The sequence below is a fragment of the Neopelma chrysocephalum genome, unplaced genomic scaffold, assembly GCF_003984885.1.
Source record: "Neopelma chrysocephalum unplaced genomic scaffold, ASM398488v2 Primary Assembly neopelma1_91, whole genome shotgun sequence".
In the NCBI taxonomy this organism is placed as follows: domain Eukaryota; kingdom Metazoa; phylum Chordata; class Aves; order Passeriformes; family Pipridae; genus Neopelma; species Neopelma chrysocephalum.
The window spans coordinates 1,511,048-1,526,980 of record NW_020897753.1 but is presented as its reverse complement, the minus strand read 5'-3'; the positions used below and the strand labels follow the sequence as shown (position 1 = coordinate 1,526,980).

The 15,933-nt window shown below is 40.1% G+C and overlaps 2 protein-coding genes across 4 annotated transcripts in view; one reads left to right on the top strand and one right to left on the bottom strand.

Moving 5' to 3' along the window:
- ESF1 (ESF1 nucleolar pre-rRNA processing protein homolog) overlaps nucleotides 1-7,347 on the bottom strand; it is a 30,563-nt gene extending 23,216 nt beyond the window's left edge. Inside the window, exons 1-6 of the mRNA XM_027693278.1 lie at nucleotides 7,265-7,347; nucleotides 5,012-5,696; nucleotides 3,914-4,245; nucleotides 3,168-3,281; nucleotides 2,289-2,389; nucleotides 1,286-1,438 (exon numbers count right to left, since the gene is read on the bottom strand). Of these exons, the coding sequence (XP_027549079.1) occupies nucleotides 1,286-1,438; nucleotides 2,289-2,389; nucleotides 3,168-3,281; nucleotides 3,914-4,245; nucleotides 5,012-5,696 (1,385 nt within the window). The 5' untranslated portion in view covers nucleotides 7,265-7,347. The remainder of the gene's footprint in view (nucleotides 1-1,285; nucleotides 1,439-2,288; nucleotides 2,390-3,167; nucleotides 3,282-3,913; nucleotides 4,246-5,011; nucleotides 5,697-7,264) is intronic.
- A 56-nt stretch (nucleotides 7,348-7,403) lies between these two features.
- NDUFAF5 (NADH:ubiquinone oxidoreductase complex assembly factor 5) lies at nucleotides 7,404-15,622 on the top strand. Of its 3 annotated transcripts, none has more exons than XM_027693281.1 (11): nucleotides 7,404-7,624; nucleotides 8,142-8,182; nucleotides 8,331-8,394; nucleotides 9,037-9,084; nucleotides 9,187-9,290; nucleotides 9,789-9,828; nucleotides 11,407-11,604; nucleotides 12,195-12,255; nucleotides 13,406-13,489; nucleotides 13,841-13,923; nucleotides 14,060-15,622. In XM_027693281.1, the coding sequence occupies exons 1-11, from the start codon at nucleotides 7,415-7,417 to the stop codon at nucleotides 14,144-14,146; spliced, it is 1,020 nt and encodes a 339-aa protein (XP_027549082.1). In that variant the 5' UTR covers nucleotides 7,404-7,414; the 3' UTR covers nucleotides 14,147-15,622. The 3 variants fall into 3 exon arrangements, with proteins under 3 accessions (XP_027549082.1, XP_027549080.1, XP_027549083.1); XM_027693279.1 differs by having other exon boundaries at nucleotides 13,406-13,504; XM_027693282.1 differs by lacking the exons at nucleotides 13,841-13,923; nucleotides 14,060-15,622 and having other exon boundaries at nucleotides 13,389-13,495.
- Nucleotides 15,623-15,933: the final 311 nt, after the last annotated feature.

The following is a 15,933-nucleotide window of genomic DNA, read 5'->3' as shown; positions in this document are numbered from 1 at the left end:
GGTACATCAGCATGAAAGAATGTGCTAAAATAAAAAGCAGGTAAGCCTGAAGTGGGAACAAAATGGACGAATGTTCCAGACGTGTAAGATGAACTGCCTGGCTTCTGCACAGCTATTCCACAGGTTTTCTGTGTGTAACAACACCCTTTTTGGGAAGTAAATCAATTTTCAGTCTGGTCTAAACAGGGCCAGAGGTGGGGTTTTTTGGGTGGTTTTCTTTGTTTTAAGAGTCATCTTTGCAGGAAGCTTAATGTTAAAAATTAAAAAGTGAGTAAAATGGAATTTGGAAACAGATAAAAAAATTCAAAACATTTTAGGAAAGGCTGGTACATCTTCAAAATTATAATTAGTAGGGGAAAAAATGTTAAAAAGACCAAAGTAATGGGTAACAATTGAAAAACTTGGTTTAAAAAAACAAAAACGTTTCTACACTATGTGAGATTAAAATTTAACAAAGCAGAAGATTAGGAAAATCACTGGAGAATTTCAAACAGCTGTGTCTGTTGTAAAACATTACATTTCTATGTTTAAAATGATGAAAAGTTACATGTTCACTTGGCAAAGATCATCTTCTCCAAAATGGTTCAAAGCAAATGAATTAAGCTCCTCTAGAAAATGATTCAAAGCAAAAAATTTAACTTCCACTGACTTCCAAGAGTGCCCACAACACGGGTCCCTAAAGACAAACAGGGCTTCTGTCACAACCTTTTATGATTTAGTAACTTTTCTGCTCAGTCTGAAAAGCTTTTTTGCAACAAAAGGAAATACTAACAATGAAGCAAATAATAATTTAGAATCCTTTCTTCCCCAAACGTGACTTTTGAAATATTAGAGCTTCCAGCTCATCCACAGGGGCCAACATATCTGTTGCAGCTTCATGACAACAGCAGTAATATTCTTGCCCTGTGGGAAGCAATCCTGACAAAATGCCACTTCTGGACCCTTGGGGAAAGAAAAAAGAAAAAAGCAACAGTATATTGTTGTTCTCTTTTCTAAATCCTGTCCCTTTACTTAGTTGTACCAAAAGGTTGAAGATGCAACCAGAACATTTTATCTGGCTTCTCTGAAAATAATCTCTCTGTGCAGAGATGCTCTCAAACTTCCCATATTCCAACGGTCAAAAAGAATTAAAAACAACCAAAGGGAAACTCAGCAACCCACTGGATGCTTCATATCTCATTTTGGTTACAGAATAAAGTCAATATAATTTACTCCAAATTATTTTAAACTGCCTTTAATTCTCCCTCTCCAGCCCAACATCTAAAAACGTCCCCAGTGGAGTTACCTCAGGTCTATGAAAGAACAGCTACTTTCAAATTCCAGTCCATCACATTCCTCATAAATTTTATTGGCTGTTTCAGGAGAATCACATTCTACAACTGCATAGAAGTATTTCAGTCGCTTAAACTGATATTCCCGCAGTTTTTCCCTATAAATCCTGCAAAAGTGGAGAAAACACCACAGTCAGGCGAGCTGGCTTTAACAACTTCTCATTTGCAAAATATTTAAATTTGAAAATTAAAGTATTTATTAAAAACATGCACCAATCAAACACTCTCCCAATCTTGTGATGAGATTAAATATTAAACAGCACGAGGTTCTACCAGTTTCTATTCAGTTTTATCAAGTGTCCTCTGATGCACTAGGAAGTTTCTCCAAAGGGATCTTCCCTTATTTTAGAAGAATCCAGATTTTCTAAATGCAGGGCAGTCCAGCAGGATGTATTATACAAATATGGTCCCAGCCAGGCTGCCAAACATCTGGAAATTCTGGAAAAATATAAAAGCAAAACCTTTAACAAAAGCTAAAAAAAGCCCCAAAAAGGCAAAAAAAGACATGCCTGGACAATGGGTTAAGTTAAGTCCTGGTAAGCCAGGACTGCTGCTTAAAGCACTCAAATCTCCATCTGGGAATTCTTGGCCCAAGTTTAGGTCCCTGTTGATGGACAGGTAAGAATTTTGACAGTGAGCACCAAAGGGAGTTTACTGCATGAATTTGTAGAGGAGAAATGCTGTGTAAAGCTCTCATTCATTTCACTGATTACTCCAATGAGCTACATTATATGAATGTTGAACTCACTTATCAACAAGCAAATCTTCTCAAGTTTCAGCATAATGCATTTATGAAATGCACTGAAAAGAAGCAGGGCCAGTTGTAAAACATCACTTGAAAAACCTAAAAAACTGAGGTGTCCACAGGGGACTTCCACATACAAACTTCTGGAAACTTAATTGGGATTTTCACTGAGAATTAAACATGTTGTATCTCTCATTTGAAGATATAAATACCCATCCTCCTCTGTGGTATTCTCTGGAAGCTCAAACAGTTCCACAGGTCCTTTTTGTTCTTCCTCTTTCAATCTCTCTTTTCCAAACTCTGAAGGATAAATCTACACATACAAGAAACACAAAACTAAATTTTTAACTGTAGTGATGTAATGGACAATAACTAGGAAAAAATGTCTCACCAGGCTTTTAGACTTTATGTTTTTGTATTTAAAATCAGTAAAGGGATCAATTCCATAACCTTTAATACCCTCCTAATTTTAATGTATGGAAAAGACAGCAGACTAACCAGACTAACCTGCTAGGAATGAGTATATTTTGAGACAGATGAAGAACAACAGGAACCCTGACTTTGTTAATTCCACTGTGACCCTTTTCAGAAAGGGGTATCTTGACTAACATTTCTCAGAAAGATGGAGGCAAGACACTAATAATGGAAAAATATAACTTAATTGATTAATTTATTAATAACTTAGAAGTGGTGAAAAACAGTAAGTTTTGTGCAATGGTAAGAGAATTGGAATGCATTTAGAAATAGCCAGGTTTAAAGTTGGGTTAATTATCATAAAAACACTGAAAATTAAAATTAAACCAAGGAAATGTTGAGAACCTCACTATTAGTCTCAGAAAAACAGCACTTAGAGCCAAGCTCATAAACAGGAGAAATCAATGGCTTTGGCCTCTAACTCTACCAAATACATGCCATTACTAAAAAGCAGCACATTTATTTCTAACACAGCCAGTTAAAACTGCAACACAGTTTCTCATTTAACATGTTAATCTCTCTTTAGGTTCTCCACAGAACTGTCTTATTTTGTATTATTTTGTATTTTTTTTTTTTTACAGTAAAATTCAGTACTCCTTTCAGAAATCAGATCTTACCTTAACAGAAAATACTGTTCCTCCTTTGGGCGTGAAAGAAGTAAATAGAGCCAGCAAATCCTTAGCCTTCAGCCTATCCCAATCCATATTACAAACTGCCAATCTACTGGTAATCTGAAAAAAAAAAAAAGGACATAAAGTTCGTAGGTTTAATTCCTGACTTTTATGGGGAATACACAATTCTCTAGCAGAACTTTGGGGTAAAAATGAAAGTCAGCAATAAGCTTTGCTGAAAAAAAATAAAAGAAGCATTTTCCCTCAGATGTTGCAGTGACAACATCAACAATTAGGATTTTGTTATCATCTTACATTGTTAGTCAAAATAGCAACTAATATCAAGGTACTGTCATTTCTTAGACTCTAATTGTGCTAGTTGTAAAGTCCTTCTTAATTTCTTAAAGTGTGAGTTAAATAACTAAATATAAAACAAAAAGTGAAAAAACCATCAGTGAACAAAACTAGTACTATTTAAACTCTGGAATTTCTGAAAAGCTCGATTCTGTTTGTTTTTTCCCCTTGCAGACAGCTTATCTCTAGGTGAGTCTGCTCAGAGGGAAGGGGAGACACCAGTGAAAACCACAATGTCAGTCCTGACTTCATCATCCCTTGCATTCTGTAACTAAAAGGCTGAAAAACCTTAATGAAAAATACTCCCCCAAGCTGTTCCACAGATGAAGGTCTGTAATGAACTCATGACATTTCTGAGCTTGTCATGTAGCAACTTTTCACGTGGAAAGTATTGTTACCTCATCTCCACGAGGGGCATCTTTATCCAGCTCGCGCCAGGAATGCTCGATCTCCGGCTCCTTCGGAAACAGGTCATTTAAATCCTCCTCATCCTCTGAGCTGGTTTCAATATTCCCTATGCCTCTAGCTAGATCAGGCCCACTATCACTTTCTTCATCATCTTCTGAATCACTGTCTTCTTCACCTGTTTCTCCATCTTCTTCTGGCTCCTCTTCCTCGCCTGTTTCCCCATTGTCTTCTCCTGGCTCCTCTTCTCCCGATTCTACATCTTCACTTGCAGAAGTTTCCTCCTCTAATTGGCTTTTCCTTTTTACACTTTGATCACAGGTGTCTGTGCACAGAGAGATAAACATTAGATACCTATATTTATGGTGGAATTGCATATGATCCTTTAAAAATAGGAAAACTTCAAGTTTCCTTAATGCATATTTACAGGACCCCTGAAAGGTGTAACAATGGAGGAACAAATTACACCAGGGAAGTGCAAATAACATAAAAAATCAGTGTTGCCTCTTCTGTTTGCCTTGTTTGGTGTAATCCGATTTAATTGCTCTTTAGGCCCACAATTGCATTATCAATCTCAATTCTAATGAAATATCCTGCTCTTTTATTTATATGTACAGAATTAACATGCAAAAATCAGATTTCAATAACGTAGGCTATAGACATGCATAAGCAACCTAAAGAAAGTTTTTCTTCAGGACATCTCTTCTTTCTCATCCCCTCTAATATTAGTGGCTCAATCCTGTCATCTTTACATTTTCAGTCAACAGACTGTGATGTGCTGAAGCCTTCATGGTATCAGACCACATATTTGCTGTTTGGTTTGATAAATACAGTAGTTTATAAGCTATCAGACATTTTACTTTTCTAACTGACCAAAAATTTCAGCTCCAGCGATTCAAAGGACAGGGATCACAATCTTACTGAGAAATCAGCACTGATTCTATACAGAGTTGACCAACTCCAATCCTTCAGCAACACTGAACCTGAGTCAGGCAGCTTTTTTACAACTGATCTTGCAAAAGATCCTCCATGGATAGCACCAGCATCCAAGCAAACACAGATGAATTCTACTTGTTATTTGAACAACTAACCTGGTTCTTTTAGTTTCCCTCCCAGGGACTGGTCCCTCCTGGGAGCTTTCACTGATTCAATACCTCTTGCTTGTGAAGACTTTTGCTTCTCCTGATTTGAAATCGATCTTCCTCCTGATGCATCTCCTTGCTTGTTTCCCCCTTTGGGTAAAAGGCTTTTGTTTCCCTGAGAGGGATCAACATCCACTGCAGTTTTCTTTGAGTCCTCCTTCAAGTTGAGTTTAGATTTGCTTTTTTTTCCTTCCTTTTTATGGTCACTTAGTTTCGTCTCCACTTCACATGTTTGCTCCACCCCTTGTTTGTTTATTTTGTTGTCCTTTGGAAGACCACCAGCAGGTGGCTTCGCAGAATCTGTTTCTCCTTTACCTTTAGCTTTTTTTTTCTTTTTTGGCTTTTTTTGCTTTTCAGTGTGCTCTTCACTCTCTGAAACATCAGAGTCAGATTCCGACAAGGCATAAAACTTCCTGAGGTTCTCTGTGGAGGAAAAGTTAACAGGGCGACCTCTTTTATCCACTGTGTATCTCATCTTAAACTTCTTGTCATGAAACATGGCTCGGAATCGTTTGTCAATCTTGACTTTCCGCTCTTTTTCAGGCATCTCCCAAAACCTGGGATCCCTTGCAACGCAGCTGAACCGCCCATCGCTCAGGATTTCCTCTTGGGATGACATTTTTGACTTGGACATCTACAATATGGAAACAAACCAAACATTTATGATTTAAAAAAACCCCAATTAACAAAGATTCAGATATGAAAAAAAAAATTAAGGGATTAAGCAAAGTTGGATTTCTAACCTATACCTAAAAAGTTCTTTCCAAAGGCACATATGGCAATTTCACGGCATCACAGACCACCAGGTTGGAAGGCACCTCAAGGATCATCTGGTCCAACCTTTCTTGGAAAGGCTCAGTCTAGAAAAGATGTCCCAGCACCCTGTCCAGCCAAATCTTACAGGTGTCCATTGTTGGGGAATCCAGCACTCCCCTGGGGAGATTATTGCAAGGGCTCACTGTTGTCACTGAGGAAAATTTTCCTGTGGTATCTAAATGGAATCTCCCCAGGAGTAACTTGTATCCATTACCCCTTGTCTTTTGCATGTGACTCCTTGTAAAAAGGGAGTCTCCACCTTCTCTGCAGCCATCCTTTAAATACTGGAACACAGGCATAAGGTGTCCTCTGAGCCTTTTTTCTCAAGATTGAACAAACCCACCTCTCTCAGCCTTTCCTCACATGGCACCTTCCCAGTCCTTTGGTCATCCTTGTGGCCTTTCTCTGGACCATCTGCAGCCTGTCCGTATCATTTTGGTATAGCAGGGATCAAAACTGAACTCAGAATTCCAGGTGTGGCCTGACAAGCACCGAGTGAGGCGATGGTTTGTTATTTCTGCTGGTGATGCCCTTGTGGATGGAACCCAGCACCCTCAGGGCTTTGCTGCAGCAGCAGATTTAAATGAGTCACACCTGTAACTACTATCTTTTTTTCTTCCTTGGCAGGGGGACTCTACCCCTCTGCTCTGCTCAGGTGAGACCCCACCTGCAGTGCTGCCTCCAGCTCTGGGGTCTCCAGCACAGGAAGAACATGGAGCTGTTGGAGCAAGTCCAGAGGAGGCCGGGTGATCAGAGAGATGGAGCACCTCTGCTATGGGGAAAGGCTGAGAGAATTGGGAACGTTGAGCCTGGAAAAGAGAAGGCTTAGGAGTGACCTAATTGTGGCCTTCCAGTACCTGAAGGGAGCCGACAACAAAGATGGAGAGGGACTATTTATGAGAGCGTGGAGTGACAAGACAGGGAGGAATGGCTTCGCACTGACAGAACATAGGTTTAGATTAGAGATTAGGAGGAAGTTCTTTACTGTGAGGGTGGTGAGGCCCTGGCACAGGTTGCCCAGAGAAGCTGTGGATGTCCCGTCCCTGGAAGTGTCCAAGGCCAGGCTGGATGGGGCTCTGAGCTACCTGGTCTAGGGGAAGGTGACTCTGCCCACGGCAGGAGATTGGCACTGGATGATCTTTAAGATCTCTCCTAACTCAAACCATTCTGTGATTCTGCGATGAGGGAATACAACAAATACACCGCGCTGGCTGCACACACAGTCCTTGGTGACTCCCCATCAGACCCACGAACAGACCTCGGGCGAGCTCTGCCCGGTGCCCCCCACAGCTGCGGCAACCCCCACTCCCCCTGCCGTTCCTTCCCCGACCCCAGCAGCAAACACAGCCCCCGCAGGAGCCCCAGAGCGGCCCCACTCGCACCCACCTTGCCCGGCCTAGTCCGGTCCCGCCGCTCCCCGTTCCCACCACGCCGCTGCCGCTACTTCACCTCCACTTCCGGCGGCGCTACGGCAGCCGCGGCGGGACACGGCGCCCAGCCGGGGCGCATGCGCGGGGGGCGGTGCGAAGCCGGGCCATGAGGGGCCTGTCCCGCCCGGCGCTGAGGGCGGGATGGTGCGGGCGGCTTTGGGCCCCGCCGCGAAGGGCTCTGGCCGCTTCTCCGCCTTCTCCTCCCGCTGCGACCTCGGGTGCGCTGAACCCCTTCGACCGGCGGCTGAAGCGGAAGCAGAAGAACTGGGCGGCGCTGCAGGCCGAGCCCGCCAAGTGCGATTACCTGCGGGAGGAGGTGCGGGGCGAGCGGGGCAGCTCTGGGGCTGTGCCCGGTGCTGGGACGCTCGGTGCGGGGGCGACAGTGAGGGGCTGGTGGTGGGTGTGGAGCACAAGTTTGATGAGGAGCGGCTGAGGGAGCTGGGGGTGTTCACCCTGGAGAAAAGGAGGCTCGGGGTGACCTTCTCGCTCTCTGCAATTCCCTGACAGGAGAGTGTAGCCGGGGGGAAGCTGAGCTCTGCTCCCAGGGAACTGGTGACAAGATGAGAGGGCACAGTCTCAAGCTGTGCCAGAGGAGGTTAAGGTTGGACATCGGGAAGAATTTCTCCACGGAAGGGGTGATTAGACATTGGAAGGGGCTGCCCAGGGAGGTGATGGAGTCCCCGTCCCTGGAGGTTTTTAAGGAAAGACTGGACGTGGCACTCAGTTCCAGGGTCTGGTTGACAAGATGGTATTGGGTCACAGGTTGGACTCGATGGTCTCAGAGATCTTTTCCAGTCTAATTGATCCTAATTGACCGCGGGCTCTCCCCCCAGGTCGGCGGCAGGATCGCGGACAGGGTGTTTGACATCACCAGGTGAGAACCGCTGGTCCCACAAGAGGACGCTCCATGGGTTGAGTTTCGTGAGGCCTTTAGGAATTAACAGGTGAAACTTAACTTAGTGTAAAACATAAAATGTTCTTAAGTCCCGATTGTGTTTTATTTTGCTAATCTTGTCCTTCAGAACGTTTCCTCTGGCTTTGGACGTTGGCTCTGGACGAGGTTATATAGCGCAGCATTTAACCAAGGTACTGGCTCTTCATTCTTAAAAGTGTTTAAAGTGAGTTTTCAAATAGGGCTCGGTTATAACTTAATCTTCTGGGTCTTGATGAGGTAAATCTTCCTCCCTTCTCCCCTTCACACCTGTAGTTATAGTCCAAAGCTGTGTGTTTTGTGGGCCATTCCTGATTTATTGCCAGTGAAAACTTGAGAAATGACAGTGCAAGGGAAGCTCTCCATTATACGACTTTTAGTTTTGAGGAGGAATATACATGTTTTTTGATCAATCTGTTTGACACAGTTGTTAAAGAGAAGCATAATTATGAAAACTTTTAAGCCATGCACAGTTTCCCTTTCATGAACCATGCTGTAACTAAAGGTGCTTCCTAGGCTATTTATATTTATATATATATGGTTTATATTTAGCTAAACTTAGGCCTAAAAATCCAGAATGTATTTTCTGTTACCCCTTCTGCCTCACCTGCTCTCCCTGGGAATAAGTGCCATGTTGGGCAGGGAAAAATGTTTTCTGCTTTATATAAAGCTTTTATCAAGAGATGAAAGGACTCTTTCTAAGTTACAATAAATTGCTGTAAACGTTCCAAAAGAATGGCTTATGTCCACTTAGGAAACAATTTAAATACTTAATAGACTTTTAAAATTTTTTTCAGGAAACAGTTGAAAAACTTATTCAAGTTGATGTGGCAGAGAATGCTTTGGTAAGCAGCTTTTTGAAGGCCATTAATGTGCTTCAATTCTGTAATGCAGGAAAGCAGAAGAAGTGAGTTTCTGGTGTTGTTTTTCTTCTAACCCAACATTAGAAAAATGCTGTAGAAACTGAAATCCCCACGGTCAAGGTTGTAGCTGATGAGGAATTCCTTCCTTTCAAAGAAAACACATTTGACCTTGTTGTTAGCAGCTTAAGGTATGCATTAATCATTTATTTATTTATTTATTTTTGCTTTGTTAAAAATGTTAAGTAACATTCTTTTCAGAGTAGCTTAAAGAAAATAAAACCGAAATAGATTAATAGTCCATTAAAGAGCAGTAAGGAATGCACTTGAGTAGTTAATATGAGCCTACATTGGAAAAAACTTCTGTCCTGGTGCTTCTTCCTAGTTGATTTGTTTTCCTTCAAAACACTTGTAGTTTCTCTCTTCCCTGTATTTTGACAAACTAGTCTCCCAGACTGGAGTCTTCTCAATTTAACAAAAAAACCTAAAAGGAAAAAAAAAATCTATTTTTACCAACTTTTGGTTTTGTTTAGTACCACTTTTAGGCAGGTGTTTCAGAACAGTTGCAGCTTGAGAAACTAATTTGTGGCTTTGGCTCCTGAAACTTACTTAGTTAATTAAACAGTTAGGTGCATTCCCTGAATCTTATTAAATATATGATTAGAAAATGTATGCTTCTGTTATTTCAGTTTGCATTGGGTGAATGACCTTCCTAAAGCTTTTAAAGAGGTAAGAAACTGTTTTTTAATACTAAAAGCCATCACTTGCATTGAGAGCACTCTATATTTCCAGATCTTCTTTAAATAAGAGGCACAGAAATAGCTCACGTTGCACACAAGTATTTTTTGCAATATTCTTGGCAGCTTGAGGAGCATCACTTGATATTGCTACTAATTTACTGCCTCAAATCAATTTGGAATAAATAACTGAAACAACATGTTTATATAATATTTTGAATTCTCAACAGCTGTGATCATGGTAACTAGTGTCACCTGAGGCAATACAGAAAAAGGCTTTTTCATTTTGAAGTCAAGCAAATATTTGTTGAGGACAGAAAACCAAAACTGTTTCTGAAAAAAAAAATCTTATTTTGGATTAGTTCATCTCTTTACTGCAGGTGTAAACTTCAGTCAAATCAAAACCTTGGAGCGAGAAGTATTTTAACCAGTTTGTTGGGGTTTTTTTCATTTGTTTCAAATTAGTCAGTCATTCCAGTGCTATTCCTTCACCTGGAAGGCGAAGTGCCACGTCCAGTCTTTCTTGGCAGGAATAGGAATACCCTATTGTTATGGAAATAATAAATTGGAACGCCTTCAGTACTTAAAAGAAAAATACTTGGAAAGAAATATATAATTTTCACAGGAATGTAAGTGTTCTAGAGAGTGTCAAACATTTTTACTCCCACAGTAAAGACAATATAATGTCCCACACAGGGGAGGGAACTGAGTTTCTTGGCCAACTTTCATCATGGATGCTCATTTCCTGTGCTGGTACCACTGGCTTTAACTAATGGAAACTGCCTTTAACTGCTTGATATTCTTACCTGTCAATTAAAGGCTTTTTTGCTAGCACAGGAAAGGTAACTTGATTAATACTTAAATAAAAAATAATTGAGAATATTTTTCTTTTAAACTGCTGGAAGTTTTAGAAGAAACTCTTGTTAGCCTGATTATCTAATAATGCTCTTCTGGATATCTAAACCAGGGATCACTGCCAATTCTTAGGAAAAGAGGCATGAATTTATTGGCTTTCTCACTAAAACTTAGGAGACAAGAAAGAAGTTTGATGTTTGAGTTGTGATGTTGCTGTTCTGACCAGTTAAAAATAAGTAGGGGTAGGCATAATACTGTATTGTCTCTCAGAAGTGGAAAGATCACTACTGGAAATTAAGGCCTCCTTAAATAAAGGCATTAAAAAGTGCTTTTGCTGCTGTCATCTGACAAAGTAAAAGCCAGCAGAATCTGTCTTAATCTACCCTATTTTCAGAAGTAAATTAATTGAGGATATTGTTTTAGGAATATCCAGCTGAAAATAGTTTTACCCTCAATTTCCACAGTTCCTTCTAGGCTTCCTGACTCTCAGTGTAATTTCTACAGTGAGATTTACTATTTCTTAAGAAAAAATAGTCCTTTTTCAGACCGATTATTTGTTTGCATTGTTACCAGAAGCTGTGGCAGAATGCACTCAGTGTTAAAGATTTGTTAAAACAACTATTAAGATGACTGCTTTGGAGTTCATGAAAAAACAAACTCCTAAGAACTTCTTAATTACATAATGTCAAACCCCATTTTTATTTCTGTGTTGCAGATCCACCACGTTCTCAAGCCCGATGGGGTGTTCATTGGGGCAATGTTTGGGGGGGACACCCTGTACGAGCTGCGCTGCTCTTTGCAGCTGGCAGAGCTGGAGAGGGAAGGCGGCTTTTCCCCTCACGTGTCGCCCTTCACTGCTGTCGCTGACTTGGGACATCTGCTGTCCAGAGCTGGCTTCAACACCCTGACTGTGGTAATTACAAACAGCAGAACAACCACACTGAACAATCCAGAGCTGCTGGGATATAAAAATCACTGTTTACTAATGTGTTAGTAATGTGCTGCTTCCTTCTGTGTGTCGTGCACCTTTGCTGAATAAGCTTCTGAAGTAGCTTGGGCTGTTGCTGTTCTTGGCTTTGTGTTGATTAATGGGACCAACTGAAGTGTGTCTTTGGCTTGTGGCCCGGTAGAATTTGGATGGTCTTCTTGGAGAAATGTCAGAGAATGTTAGATCTGCTTGAAAAGCCTTTAGACACTTGCTGTTTCTTGTGAAAGCAAGAAGAAAATAATGGCATTTCGATTAAAATTTGGTTGTATTTGGGCTACTAAGCAAAACCTTTTAGAAATGTTAAGACAGTATGTTCTGAGAAATACCTTGTTTGAGCAGAAGAGGCAGATGAATAGAATCATAGAATGGTTTGGGTTGGAAGGGACCTTTAAAGATGATCAGCTCCAACCCCTCTGCCATGGGCAGGGAATAGTCCATTAACAGCTCTGAAGGTTGGCATAATGCTGCTGGTTTAGCTTGATGTGCTCTAAAACTGAGCTTCTCAATTCTTGCAGGATACTGATGAAATCCAGGTCAACTACCCAGGATTGTTTGAGGTCATGGAAGACTTACAAGGCAAGTATATTCTTTGTGGAAACATAAATGTTTTCTGTATCAGTGGTGCAGGCACAGAAGAGTTTCACTGTGTGTTTCTTAATTCCAGATCATTTGGGCTGGATCTTTAAAGGCCATCTAGTGCAAGCCCCTTGCAGTGAGCAGGGGCGTCTTGAACTAGATCAGGTTGCTCAGAGCCTTGTCCAACCTGGCCCTGAATATTTTCAGATATGGGGCATTCCTACTTCTCTGTGAAACCTGTGCCAGTCCCTTAACACCCTCATCATAAAAAAAAATGCTTTCTTACAGCAATATAAATAAATAATAAATTACCATAACAGTGGAAACATTACTTTTTTCCTGCTCTCCAGTGAGTCAGGAGATTGTGCCTCTCAGCAGATTTGTGTTGGGAAGCAGAAGTCAAAGGTTTGCTACTTTATGGCCTGCTACAAATTTTCTGCTTCGCTTGAATTCCCGTTTGGAATGAGCCTGTTCAGGGGAAGGTGGAGAAATCCCTGAAAGGGAGACAGAAGCCTGTATCCCACATTAACTCTTCCTGTAAGCCTGATTATCAGGGTATTTAGCAAATAATTGAGTAACAATTTTGTTAATATTCTGATTGCACTTGTCATGGATTGTAAAGCAGTCGCTCGTATACAGTCAATTGTTACAGAGCAAAGCAGGGCATTTCTTATCTGGATCAGCTGCTGTTTGGAGTAATTCCTTAATGAAAATGAAACTTATCCTCATCAGGAACATTCAGATGCTGCAAGTGATTAAGGAGATTAGAATTGTTGGCTTATTTCTTATTAAAATCTCCTAGGATCCTAAGATGTATGTGTAAATATGGTGATGTGCCTGAATTTTGTACTCATTCTTAAAATAAGTTATACTAGAAAGCCTAAATGTTTCAAGACTCAGGCTGAAGAAGTATAATTTGAAATCGTTCCTAGCAGTGCAAACTGTAAATTGCAAAGCATGAGAATTAAAAGTTCTGGATTCTTACAGGTAAGAATCTCACCTAATTATTGAAGATATTTGCTCTCTTCCAGCGAAATGCAGAGGATTCTGTACTTATTGTGGTTTAGTAAAAGTCTGTCCTTAGTGCATGACACTTAACTCATGGCATGTGCTATATCTTCTTTTTCTTAAAGCTAAAACATATTTTTAGGTATGGGGGAGAGTAATTGCTCTTGGAATAGAAAACCTCTGCTGCACAGGGAGACAATGTTGGCAGCTGCTGCAATATACCGAGGTCAGTGTTTGAGAGGTAATGACTTCACCTGAAATGACTTTAGGAACTTCTTTTCTATGTCTTTTTCTCTGAGCTTTGTTTAAAAAAAGATCCCACAAAAAAACCCCAAAACCCCAAACACTTTGGAATAGAACAAAATACCATTATCATAAGCTATTTTTAACCTTAATTATAATGACAGGATTTGAACTGTGTTGATGCACCGGTGTGAGATATTTTTATTGTCCCAAATCTTTCACCAGGAGTCATTATGATGAATATGTCACACTTAGTTCTGATGTTCTGAGAACTAAGTGTTTCCTAAACCTGATGTTCTGGGTACCTTTCCTCTCTCCTTTCCTTCCCCAACAGAAATGTATGGAAATAGTGATGGTTCAGTACCTGCCACCTTTCAGATCTACTACATGATTGGCTGGAAATACCATGAATCACAGGTAGTTTGACACTGAACTCTTTTCTGTTTGGCTTTTTAAATAACTGATGCTTTAAAAGCTTTCTAGAAAACATGTTAACTTGAAATTAGCCCTATATATATTTATTTTTTACTTCCTTTTTTTTTTCTCCCCTTAGGCAAAACCAGCCCAGAGAGGTTCTGCAACAGTTTCATTTGGAGATCTGGCAAAAATAGAAGGACTTATTTCAAGAGGAAAAAAATAGTTGTTCACCAGAAATAATGATTGTCTGGAAGCTTCTATAAAACTTCTCATTGCAGATGGTTTTCACTTGTACTTATTTAGTGATGACATTCTGAAATGATAATAATGTACACACAGCAGGGTGTTATGGCTTTGTACTGCCTCTGCCACAGCATCATCATGGTGTTTATTTTTTGTTTCTGGGGAAATATTTGAGCAGTTTTCTAAATGAATACATGCTCTCTCAACTTGTGATTAAATTACTATTTTCAAAAATAACATCTCTTCCAGCATTTCTGTATCACAGACTACTCCAGGTATGATTTGCAAGTTTTGGGTGAATCTCAGCCTCCCTTATTTTTTAATTCTTCCTCAAGGATGATAGATCATAATAAAGAATGGTATATTGTAAAAGTAGAGAATCATGACAGGTGTATTTATAAGACATCCATAAGATAAAATATCAGCAAATAAAAATACCTAAATGATTGTGGCTTTTGTTGGTTGGAAATTATGGGTAAAAAGTTACTGTCTGAAGTGTTTGAGATTTGAATAATTAAAAGTGATACTTTATATCTAGATATTAGTTTTAAATTACATTTACACATTACTTTCTGCTTTTCTGTGTTAGAGGCTGAAAACAAGGAGTATAATTTTCTCCTTAGCTGTGACATGGAGCTATAACTTTTCCTGTCTATAAACACATTATGAAAAATTGATAGTAGTTAAAAATATGGCTCGTTAACATGAGGAGTTTAGAAAAAATATCTGCCCAGAGATTCCATGTGACTTTAGCACAGATAGAGATTGGTAGAAAAGGATGAAGAATATATAATCAAATATACAGTTCAATCAGTTTTATCATAGTATCTGGGTGATGTATCAATACTGGTGGGAACAAAAGGTTTTTTTAAGCCTTTTTAAAGCTTTTGTTCCTAGTCTTTTTTAAAGGTTATCCAGCAGGTGGAGTTTGACAGGACTTGTGTGTGGCACAAACCCAACAGACCAGGGAGGCAGAAACCTTCCTGTCCGTAAGGTCCTAATTTGGGGGGTTATTTTGTCTACCAGACTTTGTCTCTGAATAAGAAACAAAGGTACAAAACATCATGATAAGGAGGGCAGGAATATTTTGTCCTGCTTTTGCTTACAAGCCTAATCCATAATTATTCAAGGGGAATGAGTTCATCTTTAGTTTTCCTTATAAAAGAAGAACAACCCTCCTGGAAAAAGGGGGAGAGGCTGTAAATGGTCTGATAACCTTTATGGCCCTCTAAAGAATAAATCTAAAACAAGAACTTATTTCTGTGAAAGCGTCTTTTTTTTTTTTTTTAATATATCAGTGGATTCAATACCAGATACTGCATCTCTCTACAGATCTTCCCTGGCTTAAATAAAATTCCCTTATTTCTGGGGGATTCTCTCCAGTTTCCCAGATGAAGGTTTCTGTGAAGTTCTGTGCCAAATTAATATAACTCTAGACTTTTTTTTTGCTTTAGTAGGTTAATTTCCAGTCACTTGAGGAGCTGGTTGTGACTCAGATGTGTTGAGGGAATGAGGAGGTGGAATGTGCTGGGTAAATGTTAATTGGAGAAGGGCTCCTACTGTGCTCAGTTGAGTTAAGGAGAAAAGGAAGGATTTCCAGTTCTTTGATCCCATATTTTAGGGATGGAATATGTAAACAGCAAAGTAATAGGGAAGTGTACCTTCTGAACAGAAATAGATGAGTGATTTGCCTCCTAACACTTGGGGAAGAAAAATTTAGATATTCCATTAATTTGGAAAAAGGCTGGGGAGTAGCAGAAGTGAGGA

Coding starts and splice junctions, on each gene's coding strand:
- NDUFAF5 (XM_027693279.1), top strand. CDS start 7,415: ATGAGGGGCCTGTCCCGCCCGGCGCTGAGGGCGGGATGGTGCGGGCGG. Junction 8,183..8,330: donor AGGGTGTTTGACATCACCAG/GTGAGAACCGCT, acceptor CTTGTCCTTCAG/AACGTTTCCTCTGGCTTTGG. Junction 13,505..13,840: donor CCGAGGTCAGTGTTTGAGAG/GTAATGACTTCA, acceptor CTTCCCCAACAG/AAATGTATGGAAATAGTGAT.